We start from the raw sequence: 17,096 nt of genomic DNA, 5'->3' as shown, positions 1-17,096 counted from the left end.
CGCCATCCCGGACGGCTACAAGATCATCCGGAGGGACCGCGTCAACCAGACAGGAGGAGGCATCGCCATCATCCACAGGAACTCCATCCGCATCACGACAAACACCGACGACACCCGAGCACCCGCCGAGCACCTGCACTTCCAGATCCACATCAACCCCAAGACCACCCTCATCTACAGACCCCCGGGACCACGCACACAATTCAGCGAAGACATCGCCGACTTCGTCAGCCCGCATGCCCTCTCCTCCGCTGACTACATCCTCCTCGGGGACCTCAACTTCCACCTGGAGAACAACAAAGACCGCAACACCACCACCCTGCTGGACAACCTCGCTAACCTCGGACTCAAGCAACTGGTGACCACCCCCACCCACTACGCCGGACACACACTCGACCCCGTCTTCTCCTCCAGCAAGGACATCGCCTTCAGCCACGCCACCGGACTCCACTGGACGGACCACAGCTGCGTCCACTTCAGCTTCAAAAGGACCACGATCCACCACCAACAGCAACAGGTTGCACGCAGAAGCTGGAACAAGATCACAGCCGACCAGCTCGCAACCTCCCTGAGCAAGAACCCACCCACCAGCGCTACGAACCCCAGCCAAGCGGCCACCAACCTCACGAAGTGGATCAGCGACTGCGCAGACGACCTCGCCCCCCTGAGGGCCTCGCCTAGCAGACCCGGCAGCAAGAAAGCCCCATGGTTCACCGACGAACTCAAGAACTCGAAGAAGAACTGCAGAGCCCTTGAGAAAGCCTGGCGCAGAGACCCAACACCGGACAACATGACTGCCCTCAAGCTCGCCACCCGAAAACACCACCAACTGATCCACACCACCAAGAAAACTGCATTCAAGGAACGACTGGACAACAACGCACACAACAGCAAGGAACTCTTCAACATCGTTAAAGAGCTCTCCAACCCCAACGCCGGAAGTAACGACATCACCCCTTCTCAAGACCTCTGCAACTCCCTCGCCTCCTACTTCCACAACAAGATCGCGGACATACACAACAGCTTCAGCACTCAACCGACGCACGGCACGACCGAACCACCGCCCCCCACCACCACCCTCCGCGCCTGGACCCCGATCAGCACCGAAGACACCGTCCGCACGATGAACTCCATCCACTCCGGATCTCCAACCGACCCTTGCTCTCACCACGTCTTCAACAAGGCCGACGCTGTCATCGCACCCCACCTGCGGGACATCATCAACACCTCCTTCAACACCGCTACCTTCCCGGAGAACTGGAAGCACGCCGAACTCAGCGCCCTACTAAAGAAGCCATCAGCCGACCCCACCGACCTTAAGAACTACCGACCCATCTCTCTGCTCCCGTTCCCCGCTAAAGTCATCGAGAAGACCGTCAACATGCAGCTGGCTGCCTTCCTCGAGACAAACGGATCCCTCGACCTCTCGCAGTCTGGCTTCCGGGCCAACCACAGCACCGAGACCGCCCTGATCGCAGCCACCGATGACATCCGAGCTCTGCTCGACAACGGAGAAACAGCGGCCCTCATCCTCCTAGACCTCTCCGCGGCCTTCAATACTGTCTGCCACCGTACCCTAGTACAGCGCCTCAGCAACGTCTGAATCCAGGAGAAGGCACTGGAGTGGACCATCTCCTTCCTTTCCGGAAGGACACAGAGAGTCCGCCTCCCCCCGTTCAGATCAGAAGCCACCGAAGTCATCTGCGGTGTTCCTCAAGGCTCCTCACTCAGCCCAACCCTCTTCAACGTCTACATGAGTCCCCTCGCAGCCATCGCACGCCAGCACAACCTCAACATCACCTCCTACGCCGACGACACCCAGCTGATCCTCTCCCTCACCAACGACCCCGCCACCGCTAGAGCCAACCTACACGAAGGGATGAAAGAGGTAGCCGAATGGATGAAGAACAGCCGCCTGAAACTGAACTCGAACAAGACGCAAGTCCTCATCCTGGGATCCTCACCATCCGCCTGGGACGACTCCTGGTGGCCCCCCGCTCTAGGCAGCGCACCCAAACCAACAGACCACACACGCAACCTGGGCTTCATCCTGGACTCCTCCCTTTCCATGACCAGACAAGTCAACGCCGTCTCCTCGTCGTGCTTCAACATCCTACGCATGCTACGCAAGATCTTCCGGTGGATCCCCACCGAGACCAGGAAGACGGTCACCCAGGCCCTCGTCACCAGCCGACTGGACTACGGCAACTCCCTCTACGCCGGAACCACCGCCAAACTCCAGAAGAGACTCCAGCGGATCCAGAACGCCTCAGCACGACTCATCCTGGACATCCCCCGTCGCAACCACATCTCCAGACATCTGAGAGACCTGCACTGGCTCCCAGTCAACAAGAGAATCATCTTCCGTCTCCTCACCCACGCACACAAAGCCCTGCACAACCAAGGCCCAGGATACCTCAACAGCCGCCTCAACTTCTACGCTCCCAAACGCCAGCTTCGATCGACCGGCCACGCCTTCGCCGCCGTCCCCCGCATCCGAAGAGCCACCACAGGGGGAAGGTCCTTCTCCTACCTCGCCGCCAAGACCTGGAACTCCCTCCCGACTCACCTCCGCCTGACCCAGGACCACCTCACCTTCAGGAAGCAGCTCAAGACCTGGCTGTTCGAGCAGTAGCGGACCCCCCCTCCCCAAGCGCCTTGAGACCCTCCGGGTGAGTAGCGCGCTATACAAATGCTTGATTGATTGATTGATTGACCAGGGCGAAAGCAACGTTACAAATAAGGCTGAGAAAGCCACCAGACACATATACAATTGCTAGTTATAGGCATAGGGTATACTAAAGTTAAAACGTAGACTCAGCTATTCAGTCAAAAGCATACATCAGGGGTACAGCATGAAAGAAATGCTATACATTTAGCAAAGGGAGGCCACAAAGCACATGTCATGAAGGTAAAAAAATATTTTATTCATAAACACTTGTATATTACATAGTGCTTCGTACAGCAGGTCTCTTCTGTCTAGGAACAGTAAATACAGGTGTTTACTTTTACTTGTTTACTGGCAAGATATATTTCCTCCAGGTAGGTAGTGACAATGACATTGAAAAATAATCTTTCTGTGTCATATCGCTCTTACTTCACCTCACAACTGACACCTTAACTCTTTCTTTCTTTACAGCTAAATGCACCTACATCCTCTCTCTCTGCCTCATCCCTTTAATGACTTCTGTCTATCTCACCTCTCTCTGACTATACCCAATAAAACATATTCAACTTTATGTCTCTCGACGTCTCTCTCCTGACTTTCCCTCTATGCCAATCTCTGTGCCTGCCTCTAAATCTATCAATCTCAATCCCCTCTCTCTGCATTAACACCCTCTGTTCCTCATCCATCATCTTTTCCCCAGTGCTCTTTTCTATGTCTCTCCTACATCTACTTCACTTCTCAACTCTCCAGTTTTCTGTCCATGCCTCTTCTACCTTATCTCTCTTTTAGCCCTTTCGTTGACTCACAACTCCCTCTCAACTCTCTATCACAATTTTCACTCTACCTCAGACTCACCACACTACCTCAAGTTTATTTACCTAACAGCTCTCTGTTTGCCAAACCTCTGAATTTACATCACCATTATTTCACTATCTCACCTCTGTCTTCCTTTTCTCTCATTCTGCTTCTGTCCCCTTTCCTTCACCTCATTAACTATCTCATTACTTTCTGATTTTGTATACTCCCCTACCTCTATCATTCAACTCCTCTTTCTCTCAGACACAAACACATATCTCTTTCTCCATTTCAACTCACTTTCTCCACCTAAACAATCTTCTCCCCCTCCTTCTTTATAGATCAGTGTACCTTAACGTGTCAATCTCACAACCCAGTCTACCTCTATATCAACCTCATACCTTTTCTCTTTTTCATGTACATCTCCCAACTTTCTGTCCTTACCCTACACTATGTTCCTTTCTACTTGTCACTGTTCTCTCTACCTCCACAACTTTACCTGACACAATTTTCGATATTTATTCTCATTTTCATCTTTATCTTTGTTTTTTCAGAAGTCATTCTATGTGTCAACCTCTACCTATTTCTGCCTTTACCTCTCTGCAATTCATCTCTTTTCCTAAATTATCCCTCCCTACCTCACCAACTTCAAGCACAGTATTCTTCTACTTCTCCCTCTCCATCCCGCTATCTCTCTCAGTTTCTTTCTCCCAATGTATGTCTCACCCCACCTATCTATTTCACTCTAGAACCATACCTATTTCCCTGCCTCCGTTTCTCTACCTGCATCTCCCTCATTCGACCTCTCTTTATCTTTCCTTCTGGCTTACTCATGGTTCTTTATATTATTTACTTTTCTCCCTACCTCACATTGTAGCGACCTCCCCAGCCCAGTGGCATGTTAATGAATCATGCCACACACAGAGATCAATATAACACGTCTTTATTGTCTAGAATGTAGCCGTTAACTGGCAAAAACTGCGTTACACATTTAATTAACCATACCCAATCACTTACGTAACTACTGCATCTGTCAGCTCTAAAATACACAAGACACTACATCTCCCCCTTTGTTAAATAAAAAGAACAAACAAAATAAATACATATACATCTTAGATCCTCAATGAGTCATTGAGGTGCTGGATTAACTCTTCCAGATCTTCAGGTGTAATGCTGAGGAAACACAGGAGAAACAACAGCACCAGGCATTAGTGATCCAATCGCTGATGTAGTTCTCCTGGCCCCAACAAGACTCAGTCCAGATGTATCCCAGGTAGGCAATTGTAATGTGAGGAATCCCTCTTAATGAACTTTTTTTTAGGATGGTCAGCAGTCATCATGTTTCACAACCTGCAATGAATTGACATCGAATGGATTTGCATTTCCGCCTCTGCTTGATAAGGGCACAGTCTCTTGTCTGAAACACAATGTCCTAAGCACATTGATGCTTGTTTGTATAAGTCTTCATTCTGGACTTGCAAGATGAATCAGAGAATCAAACTTTCTGAGCATCTAAATTGTTTTTTCAGTGGTCCACTGAGGCAGATTGGTACCCACGGCTCTCCCAAACATCAGGGTAGCCGGGCATCCGCCAGTTATAGAATGAGGGGCAGATCTGTGGATACAAAGCGTAGAGTGAAGAATAGATTTGAGTCCCTATAGCATAGTGTCCTGGACAGCCTACTTAAGAGTGCTCATAAAACATTGTTCAACCCCATTAGCCTATGGCTATAAAGGTGTTCTTTTCTGTTGCTTGATGTTCAAATGAGTATGAGAGTCTTTGAATTCCCAACCATTGATTGGTGGGCCATTGTCAGATTTTAGAATAGACGAAACACCCAAGGTTGCAAATATGCCTTCTAGTCTTTCAATTACTCGATTAAGAGTGATTGACGAAAAGTCTTGCTCCAGAAGAAACTGGGAGTACTTATATAGGATTACCATGTGGTAATGGACATTTTCAAGGTGACAACAGTCAAATGTAATTTCCTCCCAGATGTGTCTTGGAAGATCTGACATGTTCAAAGGATGCTGTGTTGTTCTGGGAGATAAACTGTTACTCAAATGACATGCCTAGAGCTCTCACTAAACTCGCCCATCAAGATGAGGGAACCAAACATGGTCTCAGAGGGCTCGCTTTTCAGCGACAATTCCACAATGTCCCTCATGTGCCACCTCAATTACTTGCTGTCATAGACTTTCAGGAATTACATTTCTTGACCCTCACAAGAAAATCCCTTCTTGTGTAAGGGACAGTTCACCGCGCACATTCTTGAACTGCTGATATTCACTGTCATTATCAAGAGGGCAAGCATGTGTTCTCCAGGACTGCTGCATAATAATGTCGTTGAGGTTGAGCATATTCTTGTTTGTGTTAGTAGTAGCACTTATTTGCTATATGAACTCAGCTGTAGGAGTCCTGGGTCTCACAATAAAGTTAACATAGGCCTTGGTCATTTTGGAAGGGATACCCTGACCCTACATGGGCAGTCGAGAAAAGTAGTCAGTAGGGTTTTGGTCTTTTTCTGGCTGGTGCACAATGGTGTAGTCTTACTCTTGCAATCTCAACCCCCACCTCTCAATGCTAGGGGGAAAATTGTCCTTTAGATTGACTAAGATGGTAAGCAATGCTTGGTTATCAGCAACAAGCGTAACATGTTTCCCATACAGAAACACATGAAAATGTGTGCATGCCTACACAACAAATAGGCTTTCTTTCTCAGGCTCCAAGTCAGCTAGTTCAGCCTGTGACAAACTTGAGCTAGCTTAAGCTACAATATGCCTTTGTGCATTTCCATATCTACTATGTTGGGAAGAATCACAACAAAGCCCACTGGGCTGGCATCCACAACAATCTCTGTATGCAATTTCGGATCAAAATAAGCCATCCCAGTAGTATTTTCAATTGCATGCTTAATCATCTTGAAACTTTGATCATACTCCTGTGACCACTGAAATTAAACATTTTGTTTCATGAACTCTCTCAATGGGACACTCAAGTGGCAAAGTCACAGGTGAACCTCGAACAGTAGCTGGCCATACCAAGAAAAGAACGCATCATGGTTACATCCTGTAGAGGAGAGGCAGATAAATAAACCTGAACCTTGGCTGGATCTGGAGTCATTCCCCCTTCAGAGAAAGTGTGCCCAAAGAATTTCAGTTTTATTTTGTGGAAATTGCAATTCTCAGCATTCAACATATGACCAGTATAGCAAGCAGACAGCATATTAGAGTATGGGCTTCATCATGTTCCTTCCGTGTGGCCCCAAATACTAGTTTGTCGTCATATTAATTGAAAGCATGCATGACAGGCTGTATAATGCAACAAATAACATCTTGAAAAATGTTGGCAGCTAAAGACACTCAGAAAGTCAATCTTTTGTATCATGATGTGAAAAGGCAGGAATGTACAGGCCAATTTCTTCCAGTTCGAGTTGATGATATACTTTCTTCAGATCCAGTCGCGAGAAGACTTTGGCACCATTTGATTGAGCTCTCCTTCTATTGTCTTGTTTACTTGACGCATGTCAACAGTGATTCACAGAGACCCTCCACTGTTTAAGTATGACCACTGTTGGGAACACCCATGGCGTTGGACCAGTAGAGTGTTCAATGCTATCATGTTTTAGCCTATTGTAGATCAAATTTGTTACAGCAAACAAATGATCGACGGAATGCTGACAATGTAAACATTCTCCCCCAGTCAAAAGATCTGGGTTTTCCCACTACGCCACCCCAGGTTGGACACAGCCATTTGCAATTCAGTCTTGAACCTGTGCCTCATGGCAACAGTCCAGACGGAACTGCCAGACCAGGTCCCCCCTGGACCGGAAACAAGCATCCTGGGATCAGCTTCAGGGTATGTCACACTTCTTCAGCCAGGCTAGCTTGAATCCAGTGGCACAGTGAGTAAGGGACAAACGTCTGGGCATACCCATCCCTCTTAGGGCGAAAAGTGTTACAGAAAACAAATGATGGACGGAATGCTGACAATACAAACATTCTCCCCAAGTCAAAAGATCTGGGTTAAATCCATTGTTCGTTTGTCCACTACGCCACCCCAGTTTGGACCCAGCCATATGCAAATCAGTCCTGACCCTGTGCCTCATGGTAATAGTCCGGACCGAACTGCCAGGCCAGGTCCTCCCTGGACCAGAAACAATCATCCTCGGACCGGTTTCAAGGTATGTCACCCTTCTAGCTTGAATCCAGTGGCAACTTTAAATAGCCCAAACTCGACCCAAAGGTATTGGAGCGTTTCACATGAGCACCAGTTACGTTAAGTGATTTGCCAAGAATCACAGGAAGCTGAGCCAACGCCGAGGCTTGAACCTGGTTCCCCAGCTTCAAAGTCGGCAGCTCTGGCCATAATGCCACAACCTCTCCTCAGGTTAAACACCGTACTCCTTATAAAATGTTGTTGCGAGTTAAAATCTAGATTTAAGAAAAAAATTGATTTATCAAAGCTTGTTTGAGCTTTCTTTTGGTACTTTTTGGCTTGAGGGCAACAGGCAACTTGAGCTTTCAACTGTTTTTGCTTGGCTCCATTTCTGAAGGTTCAACATATAATTCAATATCATTTAGCATCATGAGGGCTTGGATGAGCGAAAAAGGGGTAATCCAGTTGTTTTAAAGAACAGGGTCCTAAATAATTTCTTGCCCAAGCCCCCACAATTCCTTATGATGTCACTGAAACTAAGGGCTGATTTATGTTTCAGTGGATGGTATGTTTTTCCATCAGGGGGAGGAGTAGATTGCTCCGCCCCTCTGGTCGAGGACTACCCACCAAATTTATAGAGGACTGCCAGAATGGTGGTCATTCATGAAGCATTGGCAGGAGTCGACATCACAGTGGTTTGTGTCAATGCTCTTCGCTGTTTGGTGCAGGGCTCTGGCCACAAGATGGAGGCCTGCGTCAAATACTTTTCTTTTTTCTTTTCAAAAATAAAATCCCAAAGCAAGATTTTCTTTTTGAAAATAAAAAAGAAAATTCCCTCCTCGCCACAGGAGTCATCACCCATGGGACGGATGGCATTATTGCTTTTTTACTGTCCCTTTCTGCCAGAGATTTTTTTGGCAGTGGTGGCCATTAAACAAAAAATGGCTATTTGTCCATCCACCCTAATTGGGTTGCCGTTTTTCCAATAGGTCTTAGTCTGTAATTTTTGGCTTTGGCTGGGAAGGAGTAGTCACCACCATAGTCAAACCTATTGTCCGCCCGCATCTAAATCAGGCGGGTGGACCATTATCTTGTTTGCAACCATACTTCTTCGCCGTTGCAGTGGAGTATGCTTAATGTCAATATAGAAATTGGGCCCTAAGTGTTTTGGTGTGCAGTATTACTCATAATATCTGTGGCCTACTTCTAGGACCACCTTTTTCATTCGCCCTCTTCAATGCTCAAGGATGCCCTTGAAATAATCTACATCAGCCATAATGTTGGCTGTCATTTGTTTTCTAACAATACCTAAAGTATGCTTTAGGTTTCTGAAATAAACAAAGCAGCAATATCATTTGTCGCCTCCAAATCATTCAAAAAAGGAGACGCAACACTCTCTGCAGAATTGCAGAGTCTGAGATTTTGCTTATGAACTCAAATTACCTGAGACCTGCATCGATCTGGTCTCTGTCTCTCGCATCCCTTTTCCCTGCTTTTTCAGTCAAAAATCTGGCAATGACTTTCAACAACAATTTTTCCATTTTCCAGAGGTTAATCACATAATAAAAATATGATTTCCACCTCTGCTGCCTCAAGGCCTTTCTCCCATCACTTCACATTTAGGATTGAATCAGCCTTGTTATAGCAGCATCCTGAGCATGCTTGATTAAGCAATGACCACTGCAATATTATTAATGGAGGCCTCCCAGCCAAATCATTAATCAAGTTATGAAGCTCACAAAACTTTGCTGCATGACTCATCTGTAAATTAAAATTTTCTTAACACATCAGACTGGCAATAAAACCATACATCATGCTGTCTATCAAGCAATAGAGTGATGTCATAGGATCCTAGGACATCTCTTTGCAGGAAACTCCCTGAATTTCACCTTGGGACAGTGAATTTACCACAGATAGCACACCACTCCTTGTCCCTTTTCCATTTTTACCCCCATATACCTTTTTGAATACATGTTGCCTTCCCCTGAGTCAAATGTCTTAATGTGGAAAGGGAGGTATTTGCCCTGATATTCATTCCTCTTTTTTTCTTGTATTTCAGAGGTCACTCCCAGTGCCCATGTTTTTTTTGTTTGCTTTGTGGAGAGATTCCTCCTCACTCTCCTAGTCCCCCATCCCACTGCTAATTTATAAAAACAAAAAACTCTGCTTCCTACAATCACATTGTAATATTCCATGCTTAGGTGCTGGCAGAAACATTATTTGTCAGTGTCCAATTTAGTACCCAGTTCACCCAAACTCTAAATTGGACCCTAAGTTACTGTAGCCAAGGGTCACCCCGTGACAGACTTGGAAAAACCCCACAAATGTACAGTGGATAATTGCAAACACTTGAGTAAGCACACAGACACACACAGAACAGACACACTAATTTGGCATGGAAGAAGGTCAATAGACATGAAGTTTAAATTCTCCCATAAAGATTTTCCCCATTTTCAATATTTGCAAACACTAGACTAAACAACGTTAAATGCACACTCACATACACATACATGCACACACACACACACACACCTTTAGCCATCCTCTATTCTTGTTATCGTTATTTCCATGCTGTACAGCTCAGGGGAACCCGAATGGGTGCAGTTCTAACTATAGAAACTATATGAAAATAAAATAGTTTCTGTTTAAACATAAGGAGTTAGAAGCTATCTATTATAAATAATAAATAATGTTTGCAAAGTTTTAGCAGCTCCAATGCAGCAAATTGTATTACAAATTGTATTTGAAATGATACTGCTGATTTCATCTTGACCTTTATGCACTACTATGTGTTCGGTAACAGGAAGCTGCCTCCTCTTTCTTCACCGTGAACTGTTATACAGGGATGGCCTTGGCAGCAACTAGACCTCTTTCTATTAGTACCCTTTTTAACATCTACCATGTGCTTTTATCCTTAAGATACACTCACAGAAGAACGGATCACTTCTTTGGAAAATCAAATCTCAATATTAAGGAATCAATTAACTGCCTTTCAAAGAGGTAAGCTGGGAGATCTCCCTCTATGTCTGTTTCATTCTGTTTCAGAGTAAAGTAATAGAGTATGCAGTTCCTAAAGAGACCAGAAGTGACTAGGAGGGAGTGAGCAGGTGACTGTCTACCAGGACGATGGATAGCGAATTCCTTCTTTCTGATTTAGGGCCCCCACACACCCAGCCAGCTGGGTGTCATGCTTCATCAATAGGCATGCTCCTCATCGGGTCGGCGCTAGGTGGTAAACCCTCAACTTCTTTTAATACGACAAGAGGCTTTACCACCAAACCCAGGGGACTTTTATGGGTAGCACATTCGCTCCCAGTGTGGCCTGCCTGTATGTGGCAGCTTTGGAGTCGAGATCCATCTTCCACCCTTCCAGCCCTTTTACCAGCAATCTCATCCTATGGAAGAGATACATCGACGATGTTCTAGTCTTCTGGAAGGGAGACATGGAGAGCTGTGTGGCATTCTGCCAGTGGATTAATACCTTAAATCCTTACCTGAAGTTCACCCACACCACCTTCGGGACTAGCATCTCCTTTCTATATCTGAAAATCAACTTGGGGTCAGGTACAATTTTTACTACACTCTTTAAAAAACATACAGACTGCAACAGTCTTTTGCTCTTCAGCAGCCACCACCCCAGATCTCTGAAAAACTATCTAACATTCAGACAGTTTCTCTGTATTAGAAGAACTGTACCTCTATTGAGGACTACAAGGTAGAAGCCGCTAAACTAGCAGCAGACCTATGCCAATGAGAATACCCTAAGCAGACAGCTGCAGTAGCTATTAAAAGAGCTAGAAATAACAATAGGGAAGCACTACTAGAGAAAACTGTAAAAACACCCACTGAGGCAATCGCATGTGTCACATCATACACCCCTTATGGAAAATTGTTCTATTGTGTATCAAAAAATAAAAAGATTCCAAATAGTAGATTTAAAATACTAAATAAAAAGAAATCTATTTAAATAATTTGAAAAATTATTTTCAATCACTATGAGTGGCTCGAGTGATTGGTATATTTGATTGTACTAGTGGTATCAGCATTGGAACTTTTGTGTTTGGATTATTGAGTCGTCCTAGCCCTGCTGATTTCAGGCCCGAACCCTGTACTGATTATTATTAACATCATACACCCCGGCATCTAACCAGATCAGAAAGATCATTCGCCAACACTGGGGCATTCTAAACACAGGGGAACTGACACTACCTCCCCCAGATTTGCCTTCAAGAGGACCAAGAATTTGAAGGATCTACTAATACATACCAGACCAAGACCAAAAAATACACAGAGTCAACCATACCTATGGGGTCTACCTCCCGTGACTGGCCACTACCCTTGTGGAACATACTCGGTTTGCCCCCAAACCGAACGTACCAAGGAGATGCCTTTTGCCAACAACTTTACATGGCAGATGCGCAAGCATACTAACTGCAACACTGCGAATTGCATCTATCCTCTAACCTGCCCATGTAACCTCCACTATGTGGGCATGACCAGCAGGCCAGTCAGGGTTTGGTTAACGGAACATAGGAGCAATATTAGATGCCAGAAAACAACAACACAGCTCTACACTCATTTCTTGACAAGCTGGCAAACATGTGTCTCACTCAAATGGATAATCCTGGAGGCACATGCATCCGTAACCCCAGCAGCGCTATTTCGAATAGAACAACGCTGGGGCAACCAACTAATCTCAGACCCTCATGGACTTCCTCATGATCCCTTGGATCGTACTGGGGCCTTGATTGCAACCACATCATCTCAACCCTCCAGCATCTTCAACACTGCACCACCTATGGTTGAGTTACACGCACATCATTAGCCAGCATACAACAGACCGTATAAAGGGATACATTAGTGCACTGCTCTTCTGGGACAGCGGTTTTGACATGGCTGAAGTAATTTAGGGTCCTTCAACATCCTGCTCAATTCGCATGATCCTCTACCATGTCTACATTAGCATCATCGGTCCCTTTCCGAATAAACTGTGGACACCGATGCCACCACAGACCAAAATAAATCCTAGCTTGGGCCACACTAGCCTTATTGACGTGCAGGCTTTATGCCGATACACCATCACGGCTTACTGGTCATCCGTACATTCACGGAACACGAGTACAAAGGCTCTTAAGATACCCAGTGTGCTCTTACATTTTGACATTTTTGCATCCCATAATACCAACATTGGTGCATCTGTTCTGTTCAAAAGTCTTTGGCCACCTCCTCTCCAGAGATTAGAGAGTACAATCATCAAGAAACACAACTTATAGATGGCGCCCTTGTTTACCTCGGTCACACATAACTAAACAAGGCCACCTCACCCACCCGTTAGAATGTACGCGGAGTAACGCTTTAGTTCGTGCGCTATGACGATACAATAACAACCTGTCAGCGATAGAGACGTTACCCCGGATGCGGCAAACAGATGCAGGTTACACGCCAAGTGGGCTCGATCTACAGTAAGTACTCCTACCCGTACGAATGACAGGGGCATACGAGGTAAGATCCACCAACGCTCAATAACCAAGTTCCCTACGTTCTAGGACATTGGTGTTTCTACCTGTCTGGTGTAATGGGCGTTGGTGTTGGCTCTGCGCTCGTGGCGGGGGCGCAAGGGGGCGGCCACAGGAGGGCACACCCCTTGGTGCCGTTGGGTAGTCCTGCTCATGCCATCCACGAACGCTGGGTCCACCACACTCCAGGCCACCTACCGCAATCACTTTTTAACTTTTGGTCCCTTCTTTTAGGACATTCAATAGGACAAACGTGTCCTCTTGATGCCGCATTGCTTAAGGGGCAAATCTTTCACTTCATTTAGGTGAGTGGCTATACGGGCTACGCCCATGCTACCACCACTGCTTGCTGCTATCTATGACTTTGTTTTTACTCCATTTTACCACGCATTTAGTTATATACCTTCTCACCACTTGTTCCCTTTATTTCTCCACATGTAATTAGTACCGCAGTAATGTGCTACAAACTTGTTGGCTTCTAATGCAGACAAGTGGCTCTATGAGAACCCGACCTGGGTTAGTCAGACCTTTAGAGACTACTGTTTTTTATGCTTGTGCTTTTTCCCTAGATTGTCTACAACACCCTCGGGCACCGAACACCATGGGTGCGAACAAAGCTAGTAATATTTAGATTATTGCATCGCATCACCAGTTATTTAGTGTAGGACAGTACACATTATTAGCCAATGGTCCTGAAGAATTGCCGCTTGATCCCGGATGGGACATACAAGGCAAGAAACATGTTGACCCTATGAGTTTCTGAGCAACTGACTATAACTTCACTATAGACAGTTGCCACCATTTCCCTTTTAACCAAGGCGGCAGACAGGGTTATTAAATTAATTGCCCTGATCCTCCCTCTCCTTGTTTAACCTTCCACTTTATCACATTTCACCACACTCCTACACAATAGGGTCCCTTACACGCACTCACCCTTACGGCAAGGATTAAAAGATCTCTGCCAAAGAGCCCCCACTGAGGGGGCCCGTCGGGTATTGCAGCGCTGACCCGATGAGGAGCATGCCCAATGATGAAGCATGACACCCAGCTGGTTGGGTGTGTGAGGGCCCTAAATCTGAAAGGAGGAATTCCCCTCCACCTTCCTGGTAGACAGTCACCTGTACACTCCCTCCTAGTCACTTCTGGTCTCTTTAGGAACTGCATACTCTATTACTTTACTCTGTTGCATTGTACTCGTATGCTGGACCTCTGACAAAAAGCCCTCCCTCTTTGATAAACAATGTTTCATTCTGTTCCAAGGGTGATTGAGTATTGAAATATAGAGTATTTTATTAGTGACATTTTCCAACAACTGTTATGTGGTAATACCAAGTGTTAAAAATTACTCAAATTGAAGATTTAGCCCTGGCTGGTAGAATAGGGTGACAATGATGACAGTACAGGGAGCAAACCGTAATTAAAAACTGTGCCCAACACTAAATCCAACACCTATCTGTTGCCTCTACTCTGCCAATCTACCAAAAGTGGAACCACATCTTGGTTCAGCTTCAATGCCTGTTCTGCAAGAAATCCTTACTAGGAGGAACAGATTCAATTCCTGTTCCACCATTGGCCTTGCAACACAGAACCCGCAAACGGTGGACTTTGGTACCCCTAGAAATACTTCCTTTGTGGCAACTCTCTCAATGCACATTCAGATAATGGCCTCTCTGTCTATGGAGTCTCTTCTAGATCAATTCTAGCTATAAGACCATGTAATCCAAGTTCTTATAAATGTATAGCTTTTCTACCTAGGGAAGCTGTCTGCCTTAAAGAAAAATGTAGTTTTGTGATGGAGATGTTAACATGTTTATGTGTTAACAGGGGTTACGTTTAAAGAGGAATTCGCGAAAGTTGGTGATAAAATCTATGCTACAAATGGGAAAGAAGTTAATTTTGAAGCATCCAGAAAAGCCTGTGAGGCGGCCGGAGGTATCTTGCCAACGCCACTCAACCCTGAAGAAGATAGCGCTATCGCCCAGATCAGGAAAAGCAAGAACAAGAGGGTATTCCTGGGGATAACTGACAAGGAAGAGGAAGGAGTTTTCAAGCGTCTTGATGGAAAGCGCATCACCTTTGCAAACTGGAATGTCAATGAACCAAACAACGGTGGTGGCGACGAAGACTGTGTAGAAATGGTTGCAAATGGAAAATGGAATGACAAAGAGTGCTATGACATTGGGATTACTGTATGTGAATTTAAAGCCCTTCCAGCTTAGAGTGAACCTCCTATTTCTGAATTCACTGTTCGAGATCAGAATTTAAAATGTTCTTCCCTGCTGTCTGCCTTTTCTTACCTGAATTATAATGACCTGGGGCCTCATTTATGAAAAGTGACGCATCGCTGCGTGAAAACAGCGATGCGTCACTTTTCACTGCGCTCTCCCTGCGACATGATTGATGCGTCATATTTATAATATGACGCATCATGTCGCAAGGAGTTACAGATACGTCAGTATTTCTGACGTATCTGTAGGCGCAAAAGTGACGCATTGCTGGAGTGTGTCACAAAAGTGACGCAACTCCAGCAATGCTTCCTTTCACATGGGGAAAGCCCCATGTGAAAGGGCTTGCATCAGTCTTACGTCTGATGTGAGGCAGGCGCAAGATTTTGATGCAACAGCGTCCTAAAAGTGACGCAGTGAAATCTCATAGATTTCACTGCGTCACTATTACGAGGCTTTTTGCGGGTGAACGCCCCCTCTGCATACATTATACCTGACGCAGGTATAATGTAGCGCAGGGGTTTACAAAGTGCCGCATCTGCTTAGATGCGTCACTTTGTAAATAGTGCGCATCAGGAGGCATGTTTTACGCCGCCGATGCGTCACAAAAAGTGATGCATCGGAAGCGCAAAACTGACGCAAGGCCTCATAAATGAGGCCCCTGAATTTTTCTGTTTACATCACTCTAAGTCAATTTAAAGTGCAACCTTTGGGGCTGATGTCAGCAAACAAATCACAAATCATTGATAGTGTTGTAGAAAAGATGTGCTTTATGTTGGGGCCTGGTCGTTTCCCTCTACCATACCTCTTTTGGAGCTTTTCCCGAACTCGGCTGTCATTCCCTCTCCTCGAGAAGTGCACCCTGCTTTGTACAGACCACCTGCAGGAAATGAAAAGTCTTCATTTGAATCTTCCATCAATCCTATAGTTCTTGGTGGGAGAGTGATGATTCTGCAAATAAAATATGACAAGAAAACTCAGATTCTATTAAAGATGTGGAGACAAGCATAATGCATTAGCTCTTTTATTGCCCTCATGCAAATGTGTTATATTTTTCTATAAACGTCACTGAAACTTTTACTTTAATGCGATTATACTTGTTATCTTTAATTTGTAGCAACTTGTAATGCTCTCTTTTGGTTTTAAAGTGGTTAACACTCTTTTGCCCGCCCTCTTACAACAGTGGACGTTTTTTAATTCTAATTTCAGTCTAAAAATTCTGCTCAAATCAAGTGATGTAGTAATCAACTACATCGTTTTACAGTCCTTAATGTTTTAAAGCAGTTTGTTAGGTTCTGTTTCACATTTAATTTTAGATTCATTAGAAATAATATTCCAATGTATTCATTGCATATAGTTTCTAGAAAGATGTCTTGATCCAACTTCGTAGCACAGTAATTTGTAATGAAAATTTTAATATAACCAATAAATGTTTTATTGTTCAACAAAGGCATATCAAACAACTTGAAGTTTATTTAACAAAGTGCCTAAAGTCAAACTAGTGTGCACAATCCCGTAGTATAAACAGCGTAATATAATGATCAAATGTGCCTTTTAATAGGCCGCTCTCAACATACATGTAATTTGTTTGGCTAATGTGTTATGATAGAATGGCGGACTCTTGTTTCTGGCCCATTTACTACAATATCACCAGTATGTGAATATTATTTGGTCCGCTCTATGCTAGCTAGGCTTTCAAATCTTATTTTCTTCTGCTTGTGTCCAGCACGTGA

At 45.1% G+C, this 17,096-nt stretch overlaps 1 protein-coding gene across 3 annotated transcripts in view; it reads left to right on the top strand.

Annotated features, from left to right (window-relative positions):
- The window catches only part of LOC144754746 (uncharacterized), a 114,342-nt gene extending 97,531 nt beyond the window's left edge, over nucleotides 1-16,811 (top strand). For 2 of the 3 annotated variants that reach the window (XM_078642931.1, XM_078642932.1), the window contains exons 6-7: nucleotides 10,542-10,622; nucleotides 14,963-16,811. In XM_078642931.1, coding sequence (XP_078499057.1) covers nucleotides 10,542-10,622; nucleotides 14,963-15,357 — 476 coding nt within the window. In that variant the 3' untranslated portion in view covers nucleotides 15,358-16,811. The remainder of the gene's footprint in view (nucleotides 1-10,541; nucleotides 10,623-14,962) is intronic. The other variant, XM_078642933.1, reaches the window with a different exon arrangement.
- The last annotated feature ends 285 nt before the right edge of the window (nucleotides 16,812-17,096 follow it).

The sequence above is a fragment of the Lissotriton helveticus genome, chromosome 5_1, assembly GCF_964261635.1.
Source record: "Lissotriton helveticus chromosome 5_1, aLisHel1.1, whole genome shotgun sequence".
Classification (NCBI taxonomy): domain Eukaryota; kingdom Metazoa; phylum Chordata; class Amphibia; order Caudata; family Salamandridae; genus Lissotriton; species Lissotriton helveticus.
This window is presented reverse-complemented; position numbering and strand designations above follow the sequence as displayed.